The sequence below is a fragment of the Dipodomys merriami genome, unplaced genomic scaffold, assembly GCF_024711535.1.
Source record: "Dipodomys merriami isolate MVZ:Mamm:240054 unplaced genomic scaffold, mDipMer1.0.p SCAF_51, whole genome shotgun sequence".
Classification (NCBI taxonomy): Eukaryota; Metazoa; Chordata; class Mammalia; order Rodentia; family Heteromyidae; genus Dipodomys; species Dipodomys merriami.
This window is the reverse complement of record NW_027206080.1, coordinates 6141019-6159283: the sequence shown is the minus strand read 5'-3', so window position 1 is coordinate 6159283 and position 18265 is coordinate 6141019. Positions and strand designations below refer to the sequence as shown.

The window sequence follows — 18265 nt, the reverse complement described above, 5'->3', positions numbered from 1 at the left end:
TTAACTATCAAAGAAGCCAGACATGGTGCTATGGCTCAAAGTGGTAGAGCACTAGCCTTGAGTACAAAAGCCCAGGAAGTGTCAAGCCCCAGAACTGGCACAAGAAAAAAAGTTAAGTTTTTAGATGAAAGCTTAAAAAATCAGAATTATCCTCCTAAATGGCATTGTGTAATGGTTGTCGCAGACTCAGAAATTCTATAAAAGGAAGTTACACATATGTGCAGGGTGCTGGTGGCTTGTACCTGTAATTCATTTAACCTGTACCTGTAACTATTCAGGAGATTGAGATCTGAAGATCACGGTTCAAAGCCAGATCAGGCAGAAAAGTCCATAAGGCTCTTATCTCCAATAAATTATTCTGAAAAAGCTGCAATGATGCTGTGTCTCAACTGGTAGAGTCCTAGCCCAAAGACAGTGCCTAGGCTTTGGGTTCAAACTCTAGGACTAGCACCATGGGGGGGGGGGGCAAAAAAAAGTTACACATTTGTGAGAAAATAAACAAGAACTCACTCTCACTCATAAAAATCAAAACCAATCCGAGCAGTGTGGCTTATGCCTATTGTCCTAGCTACTATAGAAGTTGAGCCTGGAAAGATAGCAGATTTGAAGCCAGCCTAGGTTTAAAAAAGGTCCATGAGCCGGGCGCTGGTGGCTCACGCCTGTAATCCTAGCTACTCAGGAGGCTGAGATCTGAGGATCGAGGTTCAAAGCCAGCCCGGCCAAGAAAGACCGTGAGACTCCTATCTCCAATAAACCACCAGAAAACCGGAAGTGGCGCTGTAGCTCAAGTGGTAGAGCGCTCGCCTTGAGCTGAAGAGCTGAGGGACAACGCCCAGGCCCAGAGTTCAAGCCCCACGACCGACAAAAAAAAAAAAAAAAAAAAAAAAAAGTCCATGAAATCCTTTATCAACCAATGAAAAGCTGGGTGTGGTAGGAAGCGCCCGCCCTCCCAGCTCTGTGGGAAGCAAGATTCTATTTGAGTAATAACATGGTCTGGGGACAGGATTAAAGAGGTAGAGTGACCACCTGCTCAGCAAGTGAGAAACCCTGAGTTCCAATCCTAGTACACCAAAAAGAAACAAATAAGCAACCAAAAACCAATCAAATCCAAACCCTAGAGCTAAGCAGTCTTAGCAACAACTGAGCTTGAATTTCATTTACATTGTTAGTTAATGTGTGCTCTTGTACATTTTCATTTACTTTCTTGTTTGGGTTTTAATTCCAAACTAAGGGCCTCCCTCATGTTAGGCAAATGCTCCACCACTGAACTGTACACCCCTTGTTCTCCCAGAGGCTTTTTTTCCCCCCATTTCAGTTTTTAATTTAGGAAAGACACCACTAAATTTCAGGTGAAAGAAAAAAATATATTTTAAAATCTTTACAATAATAAATCAAGATGTAGGAGCTTCCACAGAGTACATTGAGTTTATTTAGGTACTCCATTCCAGCTCCTTTGGACGTACATAACCCTGGCAAGTGTGTACATAGTCTTCTCTGCCTTTTTTTTTAATAATGTTAAAGCAAATAATACATCTGACTGTATTCAAGTCTGTGCAAATAATCCTTCAGAAGAAATATCCAAGATGCTGTTTGCAGAGGTCATTTTGTCTCACAAGATGATTCATTCCATGAGTTTGTTTGACTTCAAATAAAGTGCTCCTGTCCAGCAGAACTCAAAAGACCTTCAAGAAAGAAGTTCAGTACAGGTTAAGACTCCCGTCATACGAATTCCAGCTTGCCGTGACCACTGTACATGCCCCAGTGAACCAAGGAAAGGATCTTATCCTGACTGAGCTCTGCTTGTCTCATTTTGTCACAGGTCAGACAGCAATTTTCCTGTCCACTGACAGGCACCATGCACTCCAAGTCTAACTTTGCAACCTGTCCCTTTTTGGAATGGTGTCCATGGAAGCTGTAGTGCAAACGGGAGAGCATCTGTTGCCGCTGGTCCTGTAGCCTCTTGTTCTCGCTTCGGAGCATTCTCAGGGCCAGCATGATGAGCAACACTAAAATCAGCCCACCAGCAATAGGAACTGCTATCACTGCCGCCCGGAACCACAGTTCTTTAGAGGAAGTTAGTTCCTGCACTTTGGTGATCAGGTTTCTGCTGCGATCATGCTGATATCTGTTTCCTTGTCCTAAAAGAGCACAAAGAAAATGATCAATCCTTGGGGTGCCTTCACCTTGGTGGACACAGTCCTAATCGACCATCCATTTTTCTTATTTGCTGGTCCTGGTGCTTAAACTCGGCCTGGACACTGTCCCTGAGCTCCTTTTGCTAAACGTGAGCCCTCTACCACTTGAGCGCCACTTTTGGGTTTTTTTTTAAGTAGTTTGTTGTAGACTACAGTCTCAGAGTTTCCTGCCCGGGATGGCTTTGAACTGCAATCCTCAGATCTCTGCCTCCTGAGCTACTGGAGCTCCGCTCAATTTTTAAAGAAGAATTTTTTATTTGGTCAGTTGTGCAGCTTGAACTCAGGGCCTGGGCACTGTCCCTGGGACTCTTTGTGCTCAAGGCTAACACTCTAACATTTGAACCACAGTGACACTTCTGGTTTGAGTGGTTAATTGGAGATCAGAGCCTCACAGGGACTTTTCTGCCTGGGCTGGTTTTGAACGGAGATCCTCACATCTCAGCCTCCAGAGTAGCTAAGATTACAGGCATTAGCCACCAGCACTCAGATTAAGAAGGAATTTCTTCAAGGTGAGCAACAGTGGCTTATACCTTTAATCCTAGCTACTCAGGAGGCTGAGATCTGAGGATCCCAGTTCAAAGCAAAGGAAGGCAGATACATCTGGGAGACTCTATTATCCAATTAACCAGCTATAAACTGAAAGTAGGGCTGTGGCTCAAGTGGTAAAAGTGCCAGCCCTGATTGGACAACGCTAAGCAAGAACACAGGTTCTGCATTCAAGCCCTAATGTCAGCACAAAACAAGAAAAAAAAAAAAAAACGTGTTTCTTTTAAAAAAAGCTCCCTGCAATTCAATCAACAATATTGGGATAATAAAGATAGCTGTAAAACTACCCAAAGAAGCTTACAAACATGCTTATTTAGAAGCTGTCATTACCAAGACTTAATGGTTATTTTAATGTATTCAAAATGTTGAAATAACAGGCAAAACCTATTATGTAGACAGACATCTAATGCTTAGGCAGACATAAAAGCCACTCAATAGAGATGCATCTTTGCAGCCAGCCATGCTTCTCCCTCTGCTGTCTCTAATTACATTAACAACAAAATCAATAGCAGACACACGAAGTCGTGGCTGTCACAGGTCTATCAGGCAGGCCAGGCAGGGAGAGAGTGGTGTTTAAGAACAGCTTTCCACCTACCTGAGGCTTCGCCTTTGGGAGGAGAAAGAACATCATGTAGGCCTCTGTAATTGCACATGTCTTCGTGACAACATTCCAACGTGGGCATGGTGCTGCCCGAGTGGTTTTGGGCCAGTTTGGCTTGGCAGATGTCTGTTGTGCTTGTAAGGGAGTCCAGGCAGCCGTGGGTGAGTGGGGAGTTTGTGTTCTGGGGATCAAGAAGTCTAGAGAAGCAGGCACTGAGTTCAGATTTACACATGTAACCAGTGGCCACGCAGTGGGCAGCATCACAGTAGCATCGGATTTCTCCTGAAAAACAAGAGGCACCACAATCAGATGACCAGATAGAAATCACTAAATCCCCCAATTCAAAGACACTTAATTTTGGATGAATCCAGCTGAAGGCTAAGACTGGAAATGCCCTGAAAACAATCAGTGCTTAAATTGCAGTGATTTTTAAATACAATTCTAGGAATGTATGAATTCCAACAGCACACTGCTGATGAAGGAAGACTAATTAAAAATACTTTGGGTTTTAGAAGGAAAGCGAGCCATCACTGTCATTTCTCCTACCAGAAGGTAAATCATGTATTTATTCATTTTAATCATTTAATCCTGCATAACCATACAACATAAAACTGCTGGGCTTTGGGGTTTCGTCAGTATAAATATTTGATCGGAACTACTGAATTGTTTACTATCCCGAAGGACTGAGCCAAGATTTAAGAGCTTGAACTAACACCTTATAAAGTTATTAACTAGAAACACAACAATCTAGAAATTGCTCAGGTCAGGGGTTTTAAAACTATGAAACTGGGCAGCTATTTGCAACCTCTCGAGAAAAGGCAAACTTTGCCTATAAAGATCTTTTCATGCCGAGGAGCTTTTAGTCAGTATATTGTAAAACAGGAACTGGGCAGTTTACAATTAGTGGTTGGCTTGCCAAAGTCAATTTCTTTCAGCCCAAATGGAAAGTCATAAAAAAGGGGGGGGGGCGTAGAGAATGTAAAACTGCCAGGCTAACTCCTCCTCCTCAGTTTTACATGTAATTTAACATGTGATCTAAAAGGGGGAACCGCTGAAACTGAAAATCCTCTGCTGGTTGAATGAAACCTCAAATTTTTCTACAGGAAGCAATTAAAAAAAGTTTCCTTCATAAAACTGATTTGGTAAAAGTTACAAAGGCTCTGTTAACATCAGCACAATTCGAGATTTCAGGCTTGGATGTTGAATAAATATTTCTGGATTTGAAAGCAATCACAATCCCCCTCACTAGAACCCTCGGCCTGGGGGAGGGGGACCTCTGGTCACTGTCACCCAGCTCCGGCTCCTGCACACCTTGTCCCAGTTCCCCCTACCTGAGGATCTGTCACGAGCCACTGACACCTTCCCAGTGAAATTAAACTCCAAGGGGAATGTGGCTCTTTGGTTCATCCCCAGGTTCACTCTTCTTCCTCTCTGGTGAATGCCTGAGTAAGGTGTCTCATTTAATTATCTATCCAAATTCCAAGCTATCACATAGTGGGCTCAGTTTTCACCCAGGCTGCCAAGGCTTCAGCTCAAGGAGAAGCCAGCCAACTCAGAGATCTCAGGCAACCTCCAAACAGTCCAAAGGTGGAAACTGCTCCTGCATCTGTGCTGCCACAGGGTCTCTTCCCTAGTTGCCTGGGTGTCCAGAACCTTGCCCTGCAGGGTGTTCTGTGCGATGTTTTCTCTGCCTCCTTCCAAGCTCAATTTATTCTTTGTGCAAGGCAAAGATTTGCATTCATCTGAGCTGATGATGACTACAGGTCCCTAACTGGATAAATTCCATATACAGGTTTAAAGAAGAAATACAACAGATGAAAAGCCCATTTTCAGACCATTGGCCTCAGACTTGGTATAGAATAGGAAAAGGGACCACAAGAAGACTGTTGATTCAATGTTTATGAGACCCTATTTAAAATACGACATCTTTTTCAGTGACCGAAAACAGTCTACTAAAATGTTGACAGTTAACTGGGAAAGTTCTAAGTCATATAAAAAAAAGAAAAAGAAAAAAAAAAACTAGGGCCGCTATTTTTTCGGCAAGGAGAATGGACTTTTGTCTGACTGTATTCAAACTATATTTCTGTCGTTTCATAAAGTTTCTTCCGTGGCATGCAAAAGGCCAGAAGGGGACTGGTATTTTGAAACAGGGAACAATGCTCTTCTGTTTGTTCCCTTTCTAGTTACTGTACATAGTGATTAAACAAAAATGTCTGCTTCAGTCAAGGTGGCTACAGAAAAGACTGCTGGCTTCTTTAGCTTTTGAAGTCTGCAGCAGGCAGAAATCCCTGATCCCTAATTATACCATTATCAGGCACATAGTTTCGGTATCTGTGACTTCATGTCAGCCCCAGTCCCTCCCAGCTCTGCCCGCCTTTGATAGGGCCAGGAGGCTCCCCTCTTACAGGCTGCAAGGGCTGTTATTTAGGGTTAATTACACCCTGCCTTCCAAAATAAATAAATACTGTAGCACCTCATCCTTGCTCGGTTAGCTTATCCTTTAACCTCATGCCTGCTACACGGCAATCAGAGAAAAGTATGGGGTGCAAAGGCTAAATAATGTTTCCTACTTAAGCCTGGGGTCTAGAAGGCAGAGGCGTTTCCAAGATGAACCCGGCAAGGCAACGGACCCGCGTGGGCTTTTTCCTTTCTTTTTCAGTATGGTTTGTCAAGTAAGGGTGGAAAATGGACCGCTAACAGCACCCACTTCTCCGACCCACTGAAGAACCACATAACACACTCCCGTAACACACACACTCAGAAACCATCGAAGATTACACACATTCAGATAGACGTTTGCATCCAGACAGCTCCACGCAGACACCCACATACACCTCCCCAGGGCAAACTTCGGACACTCAGAAGCCGGAGATCCACGTTAGAAGTCGGTCGCAAATACACAAAGGCACCCGCCACATGCAGGCGCAGACACCCGGGCGCGGGGCGGTCGGGGCCGGGCTCCGCGTCTCCTGCTTGACATCGCGCCCCGGGAGAGGAGATGGACGGCGCCGGACCGTCCCCCCGCCGGGCTCCGCCGCGGGCTCGCCCACTTCTGACCCCCGCCAGGCGCCCCGACCCGGCGGCGCGGCAGCGATCGCCGGCCCCGGGGTGCCCCGGCCCCTGCAGCGCTCCGGGGGACAGATCACCGCTGCGACTTCTAAGAACTTCGCAACCGGTGGGGGGGGACCCGCGGCTCGGGCGCGGGAGGTAACCTCGCCCGCCGCTCACCAGGCCTAGCCAGCCGGTTCCAAAACCCCGCGGCGGCGGCGCCCTCGGCCCCGGAACCCACGCGCGCCCGGCCGCGCCCTCGGGGGATCCCGCGCGCCCCGCCACCGCCGCCGACCCGCACCCACCTTTGGTGAGCAGCACGGCCATGGCGCAGAGTTCGAGCTGCAGCCAGATGAAGATGTAGCTGGAGTGGCGATCCATTGACGTCCCCTCGGCCGCGGCGGCGCCCCGCCGGCCCCCGGAGCCGCGGCGCAGCTGCAGCCTACGACCCCCGGAGCCGCGGCGCAGGGGGTCCTGCCCGGGTGGCAGGCGCCCTCAGCGGCGGGACGAGGGGCCGGGCCGCGGCCGGACCATGGAACGCGGCTGCGATCGCGCCGAGGAGCCACGAAGAGCTTCTGACTCTGTGTCCGGCGACCCCCTCTGCTCCGCGGATGTACGCAGGTTCCCGGCGCTGCTGCAGTCCCGGGTGGGCTTCCCCCGCCCCCCCGCAGCCCTGTGCCTGGCCCTTACCGCTCGGCGGAGACCACGGGAGTCCGCGGCGAGCACAGAGAGCAGCCGCGCGGCAAGCCCCGCCAGCCGGCACCCACCGCGGCCAGCCCGGCCCCGCGCTGTAAATAGCGCCAGGCGCGGGGAGCCGGCTGGGCGCCGTCCCGCCCCGGGCCACGCCCCCTCCAACGCCGGCGCTATCTAATTGGTCAAGTGGCTCTTGTCAATCAGCCGCACAGCTTGGGGGGGCGTGCCCAGTCGCAGGCTGGAGGGCGGGGGGCGGGAACTGCCCCGCGGCTCTTAGCGGCGCCGGTGCTGTCCCGGGCCGGGCAGCTGCCGTCTCCAGCGCGCCCTCTGGCGAAGGCCAGCGTGCATGACCTTCGGGAGCCCAACCTGTGGTTCCGCCGCCCGTTCAGACCCCACCCGCTCAGCCGGAGGCCAGACTCCCCCAACCCCAGCACGTGGCTTTGCTTTTGTTCCACCCAAAACTGGCAAGGGACCCACGTGATCTCCCTTGGATTTCACCCCCCCCCCGGCACGTGTCCTCGAATCCTCCCCCCCCCCCCCGCGCCGATCGGGACCGGGATGGACGTCCCGGGGCGGCGTGCGAGCGTCGGCCAGCCCCGCGCGTGCGGGGAGGGGGTGGGGAGGGGCGCCCGGGGCCGCCGGGTCTGGGGTCCCCCCTCCCCCCCGCGTCCGCCTCCAGCCGCCGCCCGTGATCAATAAAGCCCAGACAGACTGTGGACCGGGAGGAGCCGCTAGGTTCTCCCGGGCAGACCGGGGACCCGCCGCCGGCCAGAGACACTTAAGAGAAAATTAGCGAATCCAAAAGCACCCGGCGCCAGGGAGACGACACGGGCCGAGACGGACCCTCCATTAACCGCCCCGAGCAACCGGCAGACTCGCCGGCCGGGGGCCCCGGTCAGTGTCAGCGCCTTCCCGCGGAACGATCGGGCTGGGCCGGGGGCCCCTGCGAGCCGGAGGGGCCGGGGTGGGGGGGGAGAGGGGGAGGGGCGGGGGAGGGGGGAGGAGGGCGGGGGAGGGGGGAGGAGGGAGGGGGAGGGGCAGGCTTTTGTTGGTTTATGGAGAGGAGCAATTGAGCGTCGGGGGGCGGGGGGGGGACGCTCTTTCCTCGCATCCTCTCCCCCAAGAGGAGATTCAGCAAAGGTCAGCCATTTGCAAAGCCCCTTCTAGGGTCCGCCAACCTGTCGCTACTTGTTTTGGGGGAAGGGAAGAAAGACCAGATGATTTCACGCCAAGGTGGGAGACCGCAAGTCACCACCTCCTTCGGGACTGAGTTCGGAAGTTAATTTGACTAAGAATAAGGACTGGAATGGGGGGAGGCGGGGGTTCGGTGGCCGAACCCCCGCTTGCTTTAAGCCAGCACCCGGGTCCCCCAGCATGGGGGACCCCCTTCCCCACGACGAGGAAGCCTGACCCGAAGAAGAATAAGTCTCTCCGCACGCCTAACCTAGTAGTTTTAACCCCGGAGAGCTACGAGGAAGTTAATGGGATTATCTCTGTAAAGTACTGTTGACAGGCAGAAACGGTCAGTTTCAGGAACTCGGAGCCGGACCAGGGCTTTGCTCCAGCAGAATCGAATCCGAAGGCAGACAAGCACCGAGGGCCACGGAAGTGTGAAGAGAAAAGGGGAGTAAACAGCACGCCTTTATCCAGGGAGAGACTTAACAATCCTGAGGAAGAAACTGGATTAGAACTTTTTAGCAAGTGAACAATTCCCAGCCACTCTGCAAACTAGACCGTTCAGGTAATGACACACTGTGTTAACTTTAAATAGTCAATTATTAGCTAACCAGAAAATTGAAAGCTACCACGTTTAGAATACAGCAAAAATCTTCCCCAGTGGAAGATCATTTAACTACTTTGCAGTTCTCACCAGTTGCCTGGAATTATGGCAGAATCTAGACAGTAAATCAGAAACTGGAATCAAAAGACCTTAGAAAACTATGCGCCATGAAGTCATGAGGCATACAGAACATAGGCGCATGACTTCATGGTGGAGGCTAAGGATAGTAAAGAAATCCAGACAGGTCCACCAGAAGCTGTGATCAAGGTTCCCTTCTAAAGAGTATAAAGGAGGACATAGGCGTGAAATTAGGAGTGGTAAATACGGGATGGTTTTACAGGTGATTAATTATTTGAGGTTGGAGCATAAAATAGGGAGTAAGAATAGACCAACAGGTATCAGGAAATAACCATATTTGCCTTTGATATTGATAAATACTTGGTTAAAGAGGCTAGGGGTTGAAAGTTGATTCACGTTGTATTATAGTAAGAATTAACAAATCCAGTTAGAGTTCCCTATCGCTGGAATGAACATTAGCAGCCAGACTAGGAGACTCTACTGGGTACCCTAGCTAGTCTCATGACATCAGGAAGCCAAGTAGATTCTGCTTGGACAGAGAGGCTGGCCAATCTCAAGAAACAATATCACAGAGAGAAGCACAAATGGAGAGAGCAGGGCACAGCCACAGTTCATCTGTCTGCAAAGAAAGGAAGGATGTGCAGGGAGCAAAGGTTGAAATCCAAGTGGATCTGTAGTCACTTGTCTCCACTTCCTGACCTTAAGGTTAACTCAGCAATCTCGGTAAGTTCCTCTTTCACTAGGCTTCTTTAGCTTGTAACCCAACGGACCCAAACTGAGACACTTGTGTTTCGTTGAACTAATATTTACTTTTGCCATTCCATATATATTGGCTTAAAAATTCAGAATAAGAACTTGCCATCCATTCTTCAGGCAATCATTTTAACTACTTAGGTTTTTAAAAATTATTATTACTATTACAAATGGACAACTTTCAAAATGACTGGAAATTAGGTTTCAGTGAAACAAGTCTGTATTTTAATGGTTTCAGGGCAGGCATAGACTTTTGAACTAAGTGAATGAGGGTTTGAATCAATGTGGAAAATCAAAATTGGTTTCAGGATAATATGTCAGTAAGAAGGCCATATCAATAGTCAGGAGAATAGGCAACAATTTTAATTCAGTTTTAAGACTCTTAAAGAAAATTACTGTGTTCTGTACATAATTCAATGACTACTTTTCTAAGTGTAGGTTAAAAATTAGAGGGAAGAAAGAGTATAGTAAAAATCTAATTTCCTTATATACTTGAAATCAAATAATAAAATCATTTACTAAGTGGACAATTTATTCTTGTTTTCTTTTCTTTTTCTTTTTTTTTTTTTTTTTTTTGGTCGGTCATGGGGCTTGAACTCTTGGCTTGGGCACTGTCCCCCACCAGTGCCCAGCTCTTTATTTTCTTATGAAAGGAATTCTTTTTCTTTTCTTTCTTTTCTTCCTTCCTTCCTTCCGTTTTTCTTTTCTTTTCTTTTGTGTCAGGGCCTGCATGCTGTTCCTGAGACTTTGTGCTCAAAGCTAACACTCTACCACTTGAGCCACAACTCCATTTCTGGCTTTTTAATGGTTAATTGGAGATAAAAGAATCTCTCAAGCTGGGTGACGGTGGCTCAAGCCTGTAATCCTAGCTACTCAGGAGGCTGAGATCTGAGGATCACAATTCAAAACTAGCTCAGGCAAGGAAAGTACGTGAGACTCTTATCTCCAATTAACCACCAGAAAACTGGAAGTGGTGCTGTGGCTCAAGTGGTAGAGCACTTGCCTTGAGCTGAAGAGCTGAGGGACAGTGCCCAGGCCCAGAGTTCAAGCCCCACAACCAGAAAAAAAAAAAAAAGTCTCTCAGACTTTTCCTGCCTGGGCTGGCTTTGAACTGTGATCGTTAGATCTCAGCCTCCTGAGTAGCTACAATTATAGGCATGATCCACTGGTGCCAAGCAAGGCAAGTATTTTTAATGAACTCTTTTCAAATTCAGTAATCTTCCATTATTCTATCTGGTTACCTAACAAATGAGTACCTCTCTGCTTTGAATTCCTTTATACACAAATAACTTTTCTACTGTTTCATCCATAACTGGTGTCATTTACCAATATTTTTACTCTCATTTCAAAGTTATTTTTAAAAATAAAATAGGCAGGGTACATTATTAGTCAGATTTGTTTAATTAAAAGGAAGGGGGGGTGGGTACCCATGGCTCACACCTGTAATCCTAGCTACTGTGGAGGCTGAGAGCTGAAGATCACAGCTTGAAGCCGCCCAGGCAGGAAGGTGTTTCAGACCCTTACATCTAATCAATCACCAGAAAGAAGTGGCTGAAGTGGTAGAGTGCTGGTCTTAAGCAAAAAAGGCTCAGGGACATTGCTCAGGTCCTGAGTTCAAGCCATTGGACCAGCGTACATGCACATGCGCGCACGCATGCATACACACACACACAAATAAAAATTAAAATAATACATAAGTAAATAAGTGGAAGAGAGCTCTTCTAAAGATTAGCCAATTTGGAAAGGATTTGTTGTGCAGATTCAATGGTTTTATTGGAAAGATGCAACACTGGGAATTTATAAGCATTACAAAGGAATCATCTCCAGAAGCTAGCTTTTCTTGACTAAAAACCAGAAGATGTGAGTTCTCTTCTCAGGGTTACCTTGTTTTTTTCTAGTCTTGGCTCTCTCATAATTAAGATAATAATTAGCCCTTCTCCATAGAAAGGAAGTTCAAGAGATTTTTGTCTTCTGTTGTTGCTCTAGTCTTTTCTTTTTCTATTTGCCAGTCCTAGGGCTTGAACTCAGGGCTTGGGTACTGTCCCTGAGCTTCTTTTTGCTTAAGGCTAGTGCTCTACCACAATGCCACTTCCAGATCTTCCTATCTATGTGGTACTGAGAAATGGAACCCAGGGTTCATGCATGCTAGGCAAGCACTCTACCACTAAGCCACATTCCCAGCCTCTACTCCAGTCTTTTAGTTTTTCAGTTCCTAGTTCCTAAGAAGAATCTGTTGATTGATGTTCAGCTAATGGAAAGACCATCCTAAAAGATATTCATTTTATGTTCTATTCAACTAGGGTAGGGTCCTGACTGATATGAAACATGGCTGCTGATTACAAGGCTATGACCAAAAAGATCATGTAAGAAGATGTGGGCAGGTCCTCTCTGTACGAAGTTAACCTCCCAAAGCAGAAAAAGATTACTGAATGCATTAAAGTTGTTTGTCCAAATTGATATACAAGAGTTTTTATCACTTGAGTTTTGCTATCATCTAAAATAAACTTGATCTAGTCAATTAAAGACAAAAGCATCTTATAGAGTGAAGACATTCCAAGGCCATTTTGTCCCTGTGCATTATCTTTAACAGATCACAGTCTTGACTGTTCTGTCTTTTTAGTTGACAAGAGAAAGATGAGTTGTAGCATTTGGGGGGGTGAATAAGCACCCTGGTTTTTCCATAAATATAATTTGCATTTATGGGATGGCTAAGAGCAAATGGCATTGCTTGTCAATGTGTAGTTAATCCAGAAGTGAAATGCATCAACCTTACAGCCAAGAGGCCAAAGCAGTCACTTCTTTCCTCAGGCCCATCTTCTCAGCCTCACTCAGGCCTCTAGCTCTTCCTCACAAAATCACAGGGAAATCAAAGCTTTCTAAAGCAGCAACACTGTGTGCACAGTTTATGACTTTTCCTTGTCTGTAGACTCTGCAGAGATAATGAATTCCTAATGCAAGAACACATCTCTAGCCAGGTACCAGTGGCTCACACCTGTCATCCTAGCTACTCAGGAGGCTGAGATCTGAGGATCACGTTCAAAGCCAGCCCAGGCAGGAAAGTCCGTGAGACTTTTTTTTTTGTCAGTTGTGGGACCTGAACTCTGGGTCTGGGCGCTGTCCCTCAGCTCTTCAGCTCAAGGCTAGTGCTTACCAGTTGAGCCACAGCTCCATTTCTGGCTTTTTCTGCTTATGTGGTGCTGAAGAATTGAACCCAGGGCCTCTTGCATGCAAGCCAAGCACTCTACCACTGAGCCACCTTCCCAGCCCCTCCGTGAGACTCTTATCTCCAATAAACCACTAGAAAACCAGAAGTGGCACAGTGGCTCAAGCAGTAGAGCTCTGGCCTGGAGCTGAAGAGCTAAGGGACAGAGCTCAAGCCCAGAGTTCAAGCCCCACGAACAACAACAACAAAAGAACACATCTCTAGTGTCATGTGACAGGATGATCCTGTTCTCATCCCACACCTTTTGTTTCATTCATTGGTCAATTTCCATTCACAAAGTCATGTCTATAGAAAAAGAAATACAAAAAGAAAGAGGACCCAGGTGCTTTTGGCTCACACCTGCAGTAACCCTAGTTACACAGGAGGCTGAAATCTGAGGATTATGGTTTGTTTGAAGTGAGTCTGGGCAGAAAAGTCTGTAAGATTCTCATCTTCAATTAACCAACAAAAAGTCAGAAGTGGAACTGTGGCTTAAGTGGTAGAGTGCTAGCCTTGAGCACAAAAGCTCAGGGACAGTACCCAAACCCAGAATTCAAGCCCTAGACCAGCAAAAAGAAGAGGAGGGTTGTGTGTGTGTGTCAGAAAACAACTCTATGATTCTATTCTGTATGCTGCTTTTTACATTGTGGTCCTAGTCAAGGATCAATTCTTCTTTGAATGGATTAATGTCAACAAGTGGCTTTTGAATGGAAATGATGTACCTCTGTAGATGAAGTATTAAAACTAGCTGGTCACTAGTGGTTCACACTTGTATTTCTAGCTACACAGGAAGCTAAAATCTGAGGATTAAGATTCAAGCCACCCAGAGAGGAAACTCAGTGAGGCTCTTATGTCCAATTAACCAGCAAAAAAACAAAAGTAGACCTGTGACCAAAAAACAAATCGACTGCACCTAGATAAATGCCTTGAATTCAAGTCCCAGACATTCCTACATCCACTCACTAACACCCCACACTCCCACAGGAAAGGAAACTGAGGCAGAGGGAGAACCAATAATTTTGCCTATAAAAAACCACATTGACTGATAGAGCATACATATAAGTTCTGTGTGTGTGTGCTCTGTTTACTACTTTATTTTTGCCAGTACTGATGCTTAAATTTAGGGCCTGGGTACTGTCCCTTAGCTTTTTCACTCAAGGGTGGTGGTATATCACTTGAACCACAGATCTCCTTTTGACTTTTTGGTGATTAATTGGAGATAAGAGTCTCATGGACTTTCCTTCTGTGGGCTGGCTTTAAACCTTGATCCACAGATCTCACTCTCCTAAGTAGCTAGGATTATAGGCATGAGCCAAAGGCTCAGTTTCCTGACTTGTTAAAGAAAAAAAAAGCAGCCAAAGGTGGCCTTCCTGTCTCAAAGATTGCCAACATAGTACCAACAGGTCCTGATGCAAGTCTTGTTAACTATGAAATCCTATAGAAATGTGAGTTTTCTTCCTGTGTTGTGTGTGTGTGTGTGTGTGTGTGTGTGTGTGTGTGTGTGTGTGTGTGTGTGTGTGTGTGTGTGTGTGTGTGTGTGTGTGTGTGTGTGTGTGTGTGTGTGTGTGTGTGTGTGTGTGTGTGTGTGTGTGTGCTGGTTCTGGGTGAACTCAGGGCCTGGGCACTGTCCCTGAGCTTTTTCTGCTCAAGGTTAGCGCTCTACCACTTGAGCCATGACTCTACTTCAGGATTTTTTAGTGGTTAATTGGAGATAAGAGTCTCATAGAATTTCCTGGCTGTGATCTTCATATCTCATCCTCCTGAGTAGCTAGGATTACAGACATGAGCAATCGATGCTCAGCTATGAGTGAGTTTTCTTACAGTTTATCCAAAACTACATTTAATTAACTGAGTACATCTCGAATGGCTTTAAGACTTCCCAGGTGGTTTTCAGATTTTTCTTCTCCCTGGAGCTGAAGATTTGAAATGCAAACATCACCACCTCCCCAATCCAGCCTCCAGCCTGGGCACGCTGATGGCTGATGGTGTCTCTTGACAGGCAGCCTTGAGTCTTGCCAGCAAAGGTTTGTTCCCAGTACTGGTGATAGTCCAAGAATCAGCCCAGACAAATTGGTATAGATTCCTAGCTGGAATCTAGGGAACAAGAAGACACCACCGCCCTTCAACGGGATTCTAGCATCATTTGCCCTCATTCAATGCCATAGGCAGATCTGATGTGGCTTACTCTTTTTCTAATGGCATGCTGATTAGCTATTGCCATGGAACATTGTCTGCAGATGATCAACTCTTTGGATTCAAGGCCTCCACATTCCTAGAACCCACCAGCCTTCTAGGGGAATGCCTAATTTATTACTTAAGTGAAATTGTGTGTGTGTGTGTATGTGTGTGTGTGTGTGTGTGTGTGTGTGTGTGTGTGTGTCTGTGTCTGTCTGTCTGTCTGTCTGTTAGTCAAATCCAGGGCCTCTTTCATGCTAGGCAAAAGCTCAACTACTGGGCTTTACCTCTAGTACCAGACTTCTTAATTTGAAGGTTAAGTTTGTAGTGGTGGCTGGGGGGGAGGGGGAGAAGGGAGGGGAGGATAACTGATATTCCTTTGTTTTTCTTAATTGTTTAAATTATTCGTGAAGATTGATTTTCCTGGAAACAGGTGACTTTCAGCTCCTGATAAATGCAAACGATGCAGAGAAAAGAGTTTATGTTTTTGTGCTTCATCAGTGATAATGCCTTTTCAGATCTGAAATTCCTAGCTGGGCACTGGTGCCTCATGTCTGGAATCCTAGTTCCTCAGGAGTCTGAGGTCTGAGGATCCCAGTTTGATATTTCACCTTGGGCAGAAAAGTCTGTGAGAATATTGTTTCCAATAAGCCACCAAAAAAAAAAAACTGGAAGTGGAGCTGTGGCTCAAGTGGTAGAGCACCAGCCTTAGGGGAAAAAGATAAGCAAGAGTGCAAAAAAGCCCTGAGTTCAAGTCACACACACACACACACACACACACACACACACACAGAGTCCAAAGTTAATCAGAAAATAAAGTGCGAAGAGATTAGTGGCTAGATGGAAACAAGTTTTTGGTAGTAGCCCAGAGGGGAATCTTGCATGTGGACTGATGCAGGAAGTTTCTGGAGAACAGACTCCAGGTTTATGCGCTCCCGGTTTATTGGGATGCCAAGAAGATAAGTATTTGCAGACACTCATAATAAAATAAACGCCACTGAAAATAGAAAAGGTAGCCGAGTGCCATTTCGGTTCCCTGACATTGGCCTACTAAGATCAGTTTTAGCGACCCCCCTACCCATCCCTGACAGAGATCGACCCACGGGAGAGCGAAGCCGGGAGCCGAGAGCCAAGCGCGCGCGCGGGGATGGAGAGGGAGAGCGAGATCCCCCGGGGGAAACGCGAGCGCTGGAGAGAGGCACCAATTATTATAATTGAAGGTAATGGTGCCGAGGCGCCAAGGAGCTCCGCTCTGCTTTACATCACTCAGCCGAGCCCCAGACGCCCGCGCCCGGCCCCTCCCGCCCAGTCCACGCCCTCGGGGGCCGGTCCGCCCCGCCCTGCCCGGCTCCGGTGCGAGCTCCGGCCGGCGGGCCGGCTGCGGGCCGGCTGCGCAGCGCCCAGGTTCAGGTGCACGGTGCTGGTGCTAGCCTTGCGCCAAGGAGGTACTGTGCACTCGGTTCTGCTTTACCACACCCCCTTTCAGCCTAAAACCGGGCGGGGGGGGGGGGGAATATTAGATTGATTGCTCTGTCGGTGAGTCTGTCCTCCGTCCATTCATGTGAGCAACCGTCCACCAAAATCAATCAATATCTAATCTGTCTGTCTATCTATCTATCTATCTATCTATCTATCTATCTATCTATCTATCTATCTATCTATCTATCTCTATTTTTCTATCTATCTATATTTCTATCTATTTATCTGTTTGAGTCTGTCCATGTGTCCTATCTATCTAAACATCGATCATTTGCTGTTATCGATTACTTATTTGGGGTTACTAGGAATCCAAGCCTTTTAAAAGCAGTCATGTGACCCCATGTTTTCTTCAGAAGCTGTAGCTCTTTTTAAAGAAGGATGTGAGGTGTCAGGCATCGAGGTGCATGCCTGTGGTCCAATCTATCTCAATCCAGGCAAAAAAATCACCCTTGAAACCTTGAAACCCTAATCTATAAATAATAAAAGCCAAAAAAAGGCTGAAGAGGCATGGCTCAAGTGGTAGAGCACCTGCCTGGCAAAGTCAAGTTCGAGGCCCTCATACAATAATGCAAACATTTGGCTGGGCATCTTGGTGCCAGTAAGAGTGAAAAGTCCAACCCAAGATGATTAGTATTCTGCAGGACACCGCTTAGAGCAAATTATTTTGGAATGCACCATCCGTATATATGGGGCTCTTACAAAGGTTTGGTTTATCTTCCTACTTTCCTCTTTCCTTGTCCTCCTTCCTCTGTGTGTGTGTGTGTGTGTGCGCGTGCATGTGCGTGTGTGTGTATGTGTGTTGGTAATGGGTATTTGGGCTTTGAACTCAGGGCCAGGACACTCTCTCTTAGACTTTTTGTTCCAGTTTGGAACTCTATCACTAGAAAAACATCTCCACTTCTAGCTTTTTGATGACTAAAAGTCTCACCAGGAGCCACTCATCTATTCCTGCAGTCCTGGCAACTCAGGCAGCTGAAGCAGGAGAATCATTTCAGCCCATTCTGGGCTACAGGACAGCAATTCTTCCAACCCTACCAGGGTAACTATCTTTCTTAAGCCAACAGTGAGACTTTGGCACCTATTAGCACCTTTGTTTTCCAGAGGAATTATGAGGGAGAGATGCCATAGTGTGCTTCTTCCGCCCTCTTGTGGTGAAAACCAAGTAGAGCATGCAGGAATCGGCTGCTGCTGTTGATACATGAAGCAAGGTCACTCTAAGGAACATTGAGACTCATTAATTATTTTAATGAGTGTTTTAGTGTCTTGCAACAGTCTCAGTAAAAGAGGACTGTGAGCCTATTTCCCAGACTTTCTTCAGAGCTTTGGGCAATAATGGGCAAGATTTCCTCCTCGCATAAGATGCAGACAAGGGATGTATATACATTCCCTGTAAGTTGTGGGGGGCCAGGGCCATTGTTCTAAATACAACAGCCCTCTAAACTCCTACCAGGATGGAGTTGCTCATACTCTGCTGACAACATTTCTTTATTAGACAAAACATTTTGTAATGGAAACAAACTAATCTCTAAGATCAAAAGGTGTGGGTTGTTTCTACAAATCCACAAACGGTTTTTGATTGACTTCAACTTTCTAAGGCAGGGGATTAATAGGGCACACTTGTGAGATTCGGAGAATCAAGGTTTGGGGCCATCAGAACTTGGCTTTTTCCTTGACAAAATGATATGGAGGAAATCGTGGGCCCTGACCATGATCTC

The 18265-nt window shown here is 46.9% G+C and overlaps 1 protein-coding gene and 1 long non-coding RNA gene across 2 annotated transcripts; one reads left to right on the top strand and one right to left on the bottom strand.

Annotated features, from left to right (window-relative positions):
- Positions 1-1349: 1349 nt before the first annotated feature.
- Positions 1350-7142, bottom strand: Bambi (BMP and activin membrane bound inhibitor). Its single transcript, XM_069998212.1, has 3 exons — positions 6696-7142; positions 3337-3624; positions 1350-2138 (listed from the first exon to the last, which is right to left on the bottom strand). The coding sequence occupies exons 1-3, from the start codon at positions 6769-6771 to the stop codon at positions 1720-1722; spliced, it is 783 nt and encodes a 260-aa protein (XP_069854313.1). The 5' UTR covers positions 6772-7142; the 3' UTR covers positions 1350-1719.
- A 645-nt stretch (positions 7143-7787) lies between these two features.
- LOC138810906 (uncharacterized) lies at positions 7788-12107 on the top strand. The gene is made up of 3 exons (XR_011367260.1): positions 7788-7977; positions 8585-8824; positions 11995-12107. It is a non-coding gene; the product is annotated as an uncharacterized lncRNA (long non-coding RNA).
- Positions 12108-18265: the final 6158 nt, after the last annotated feature.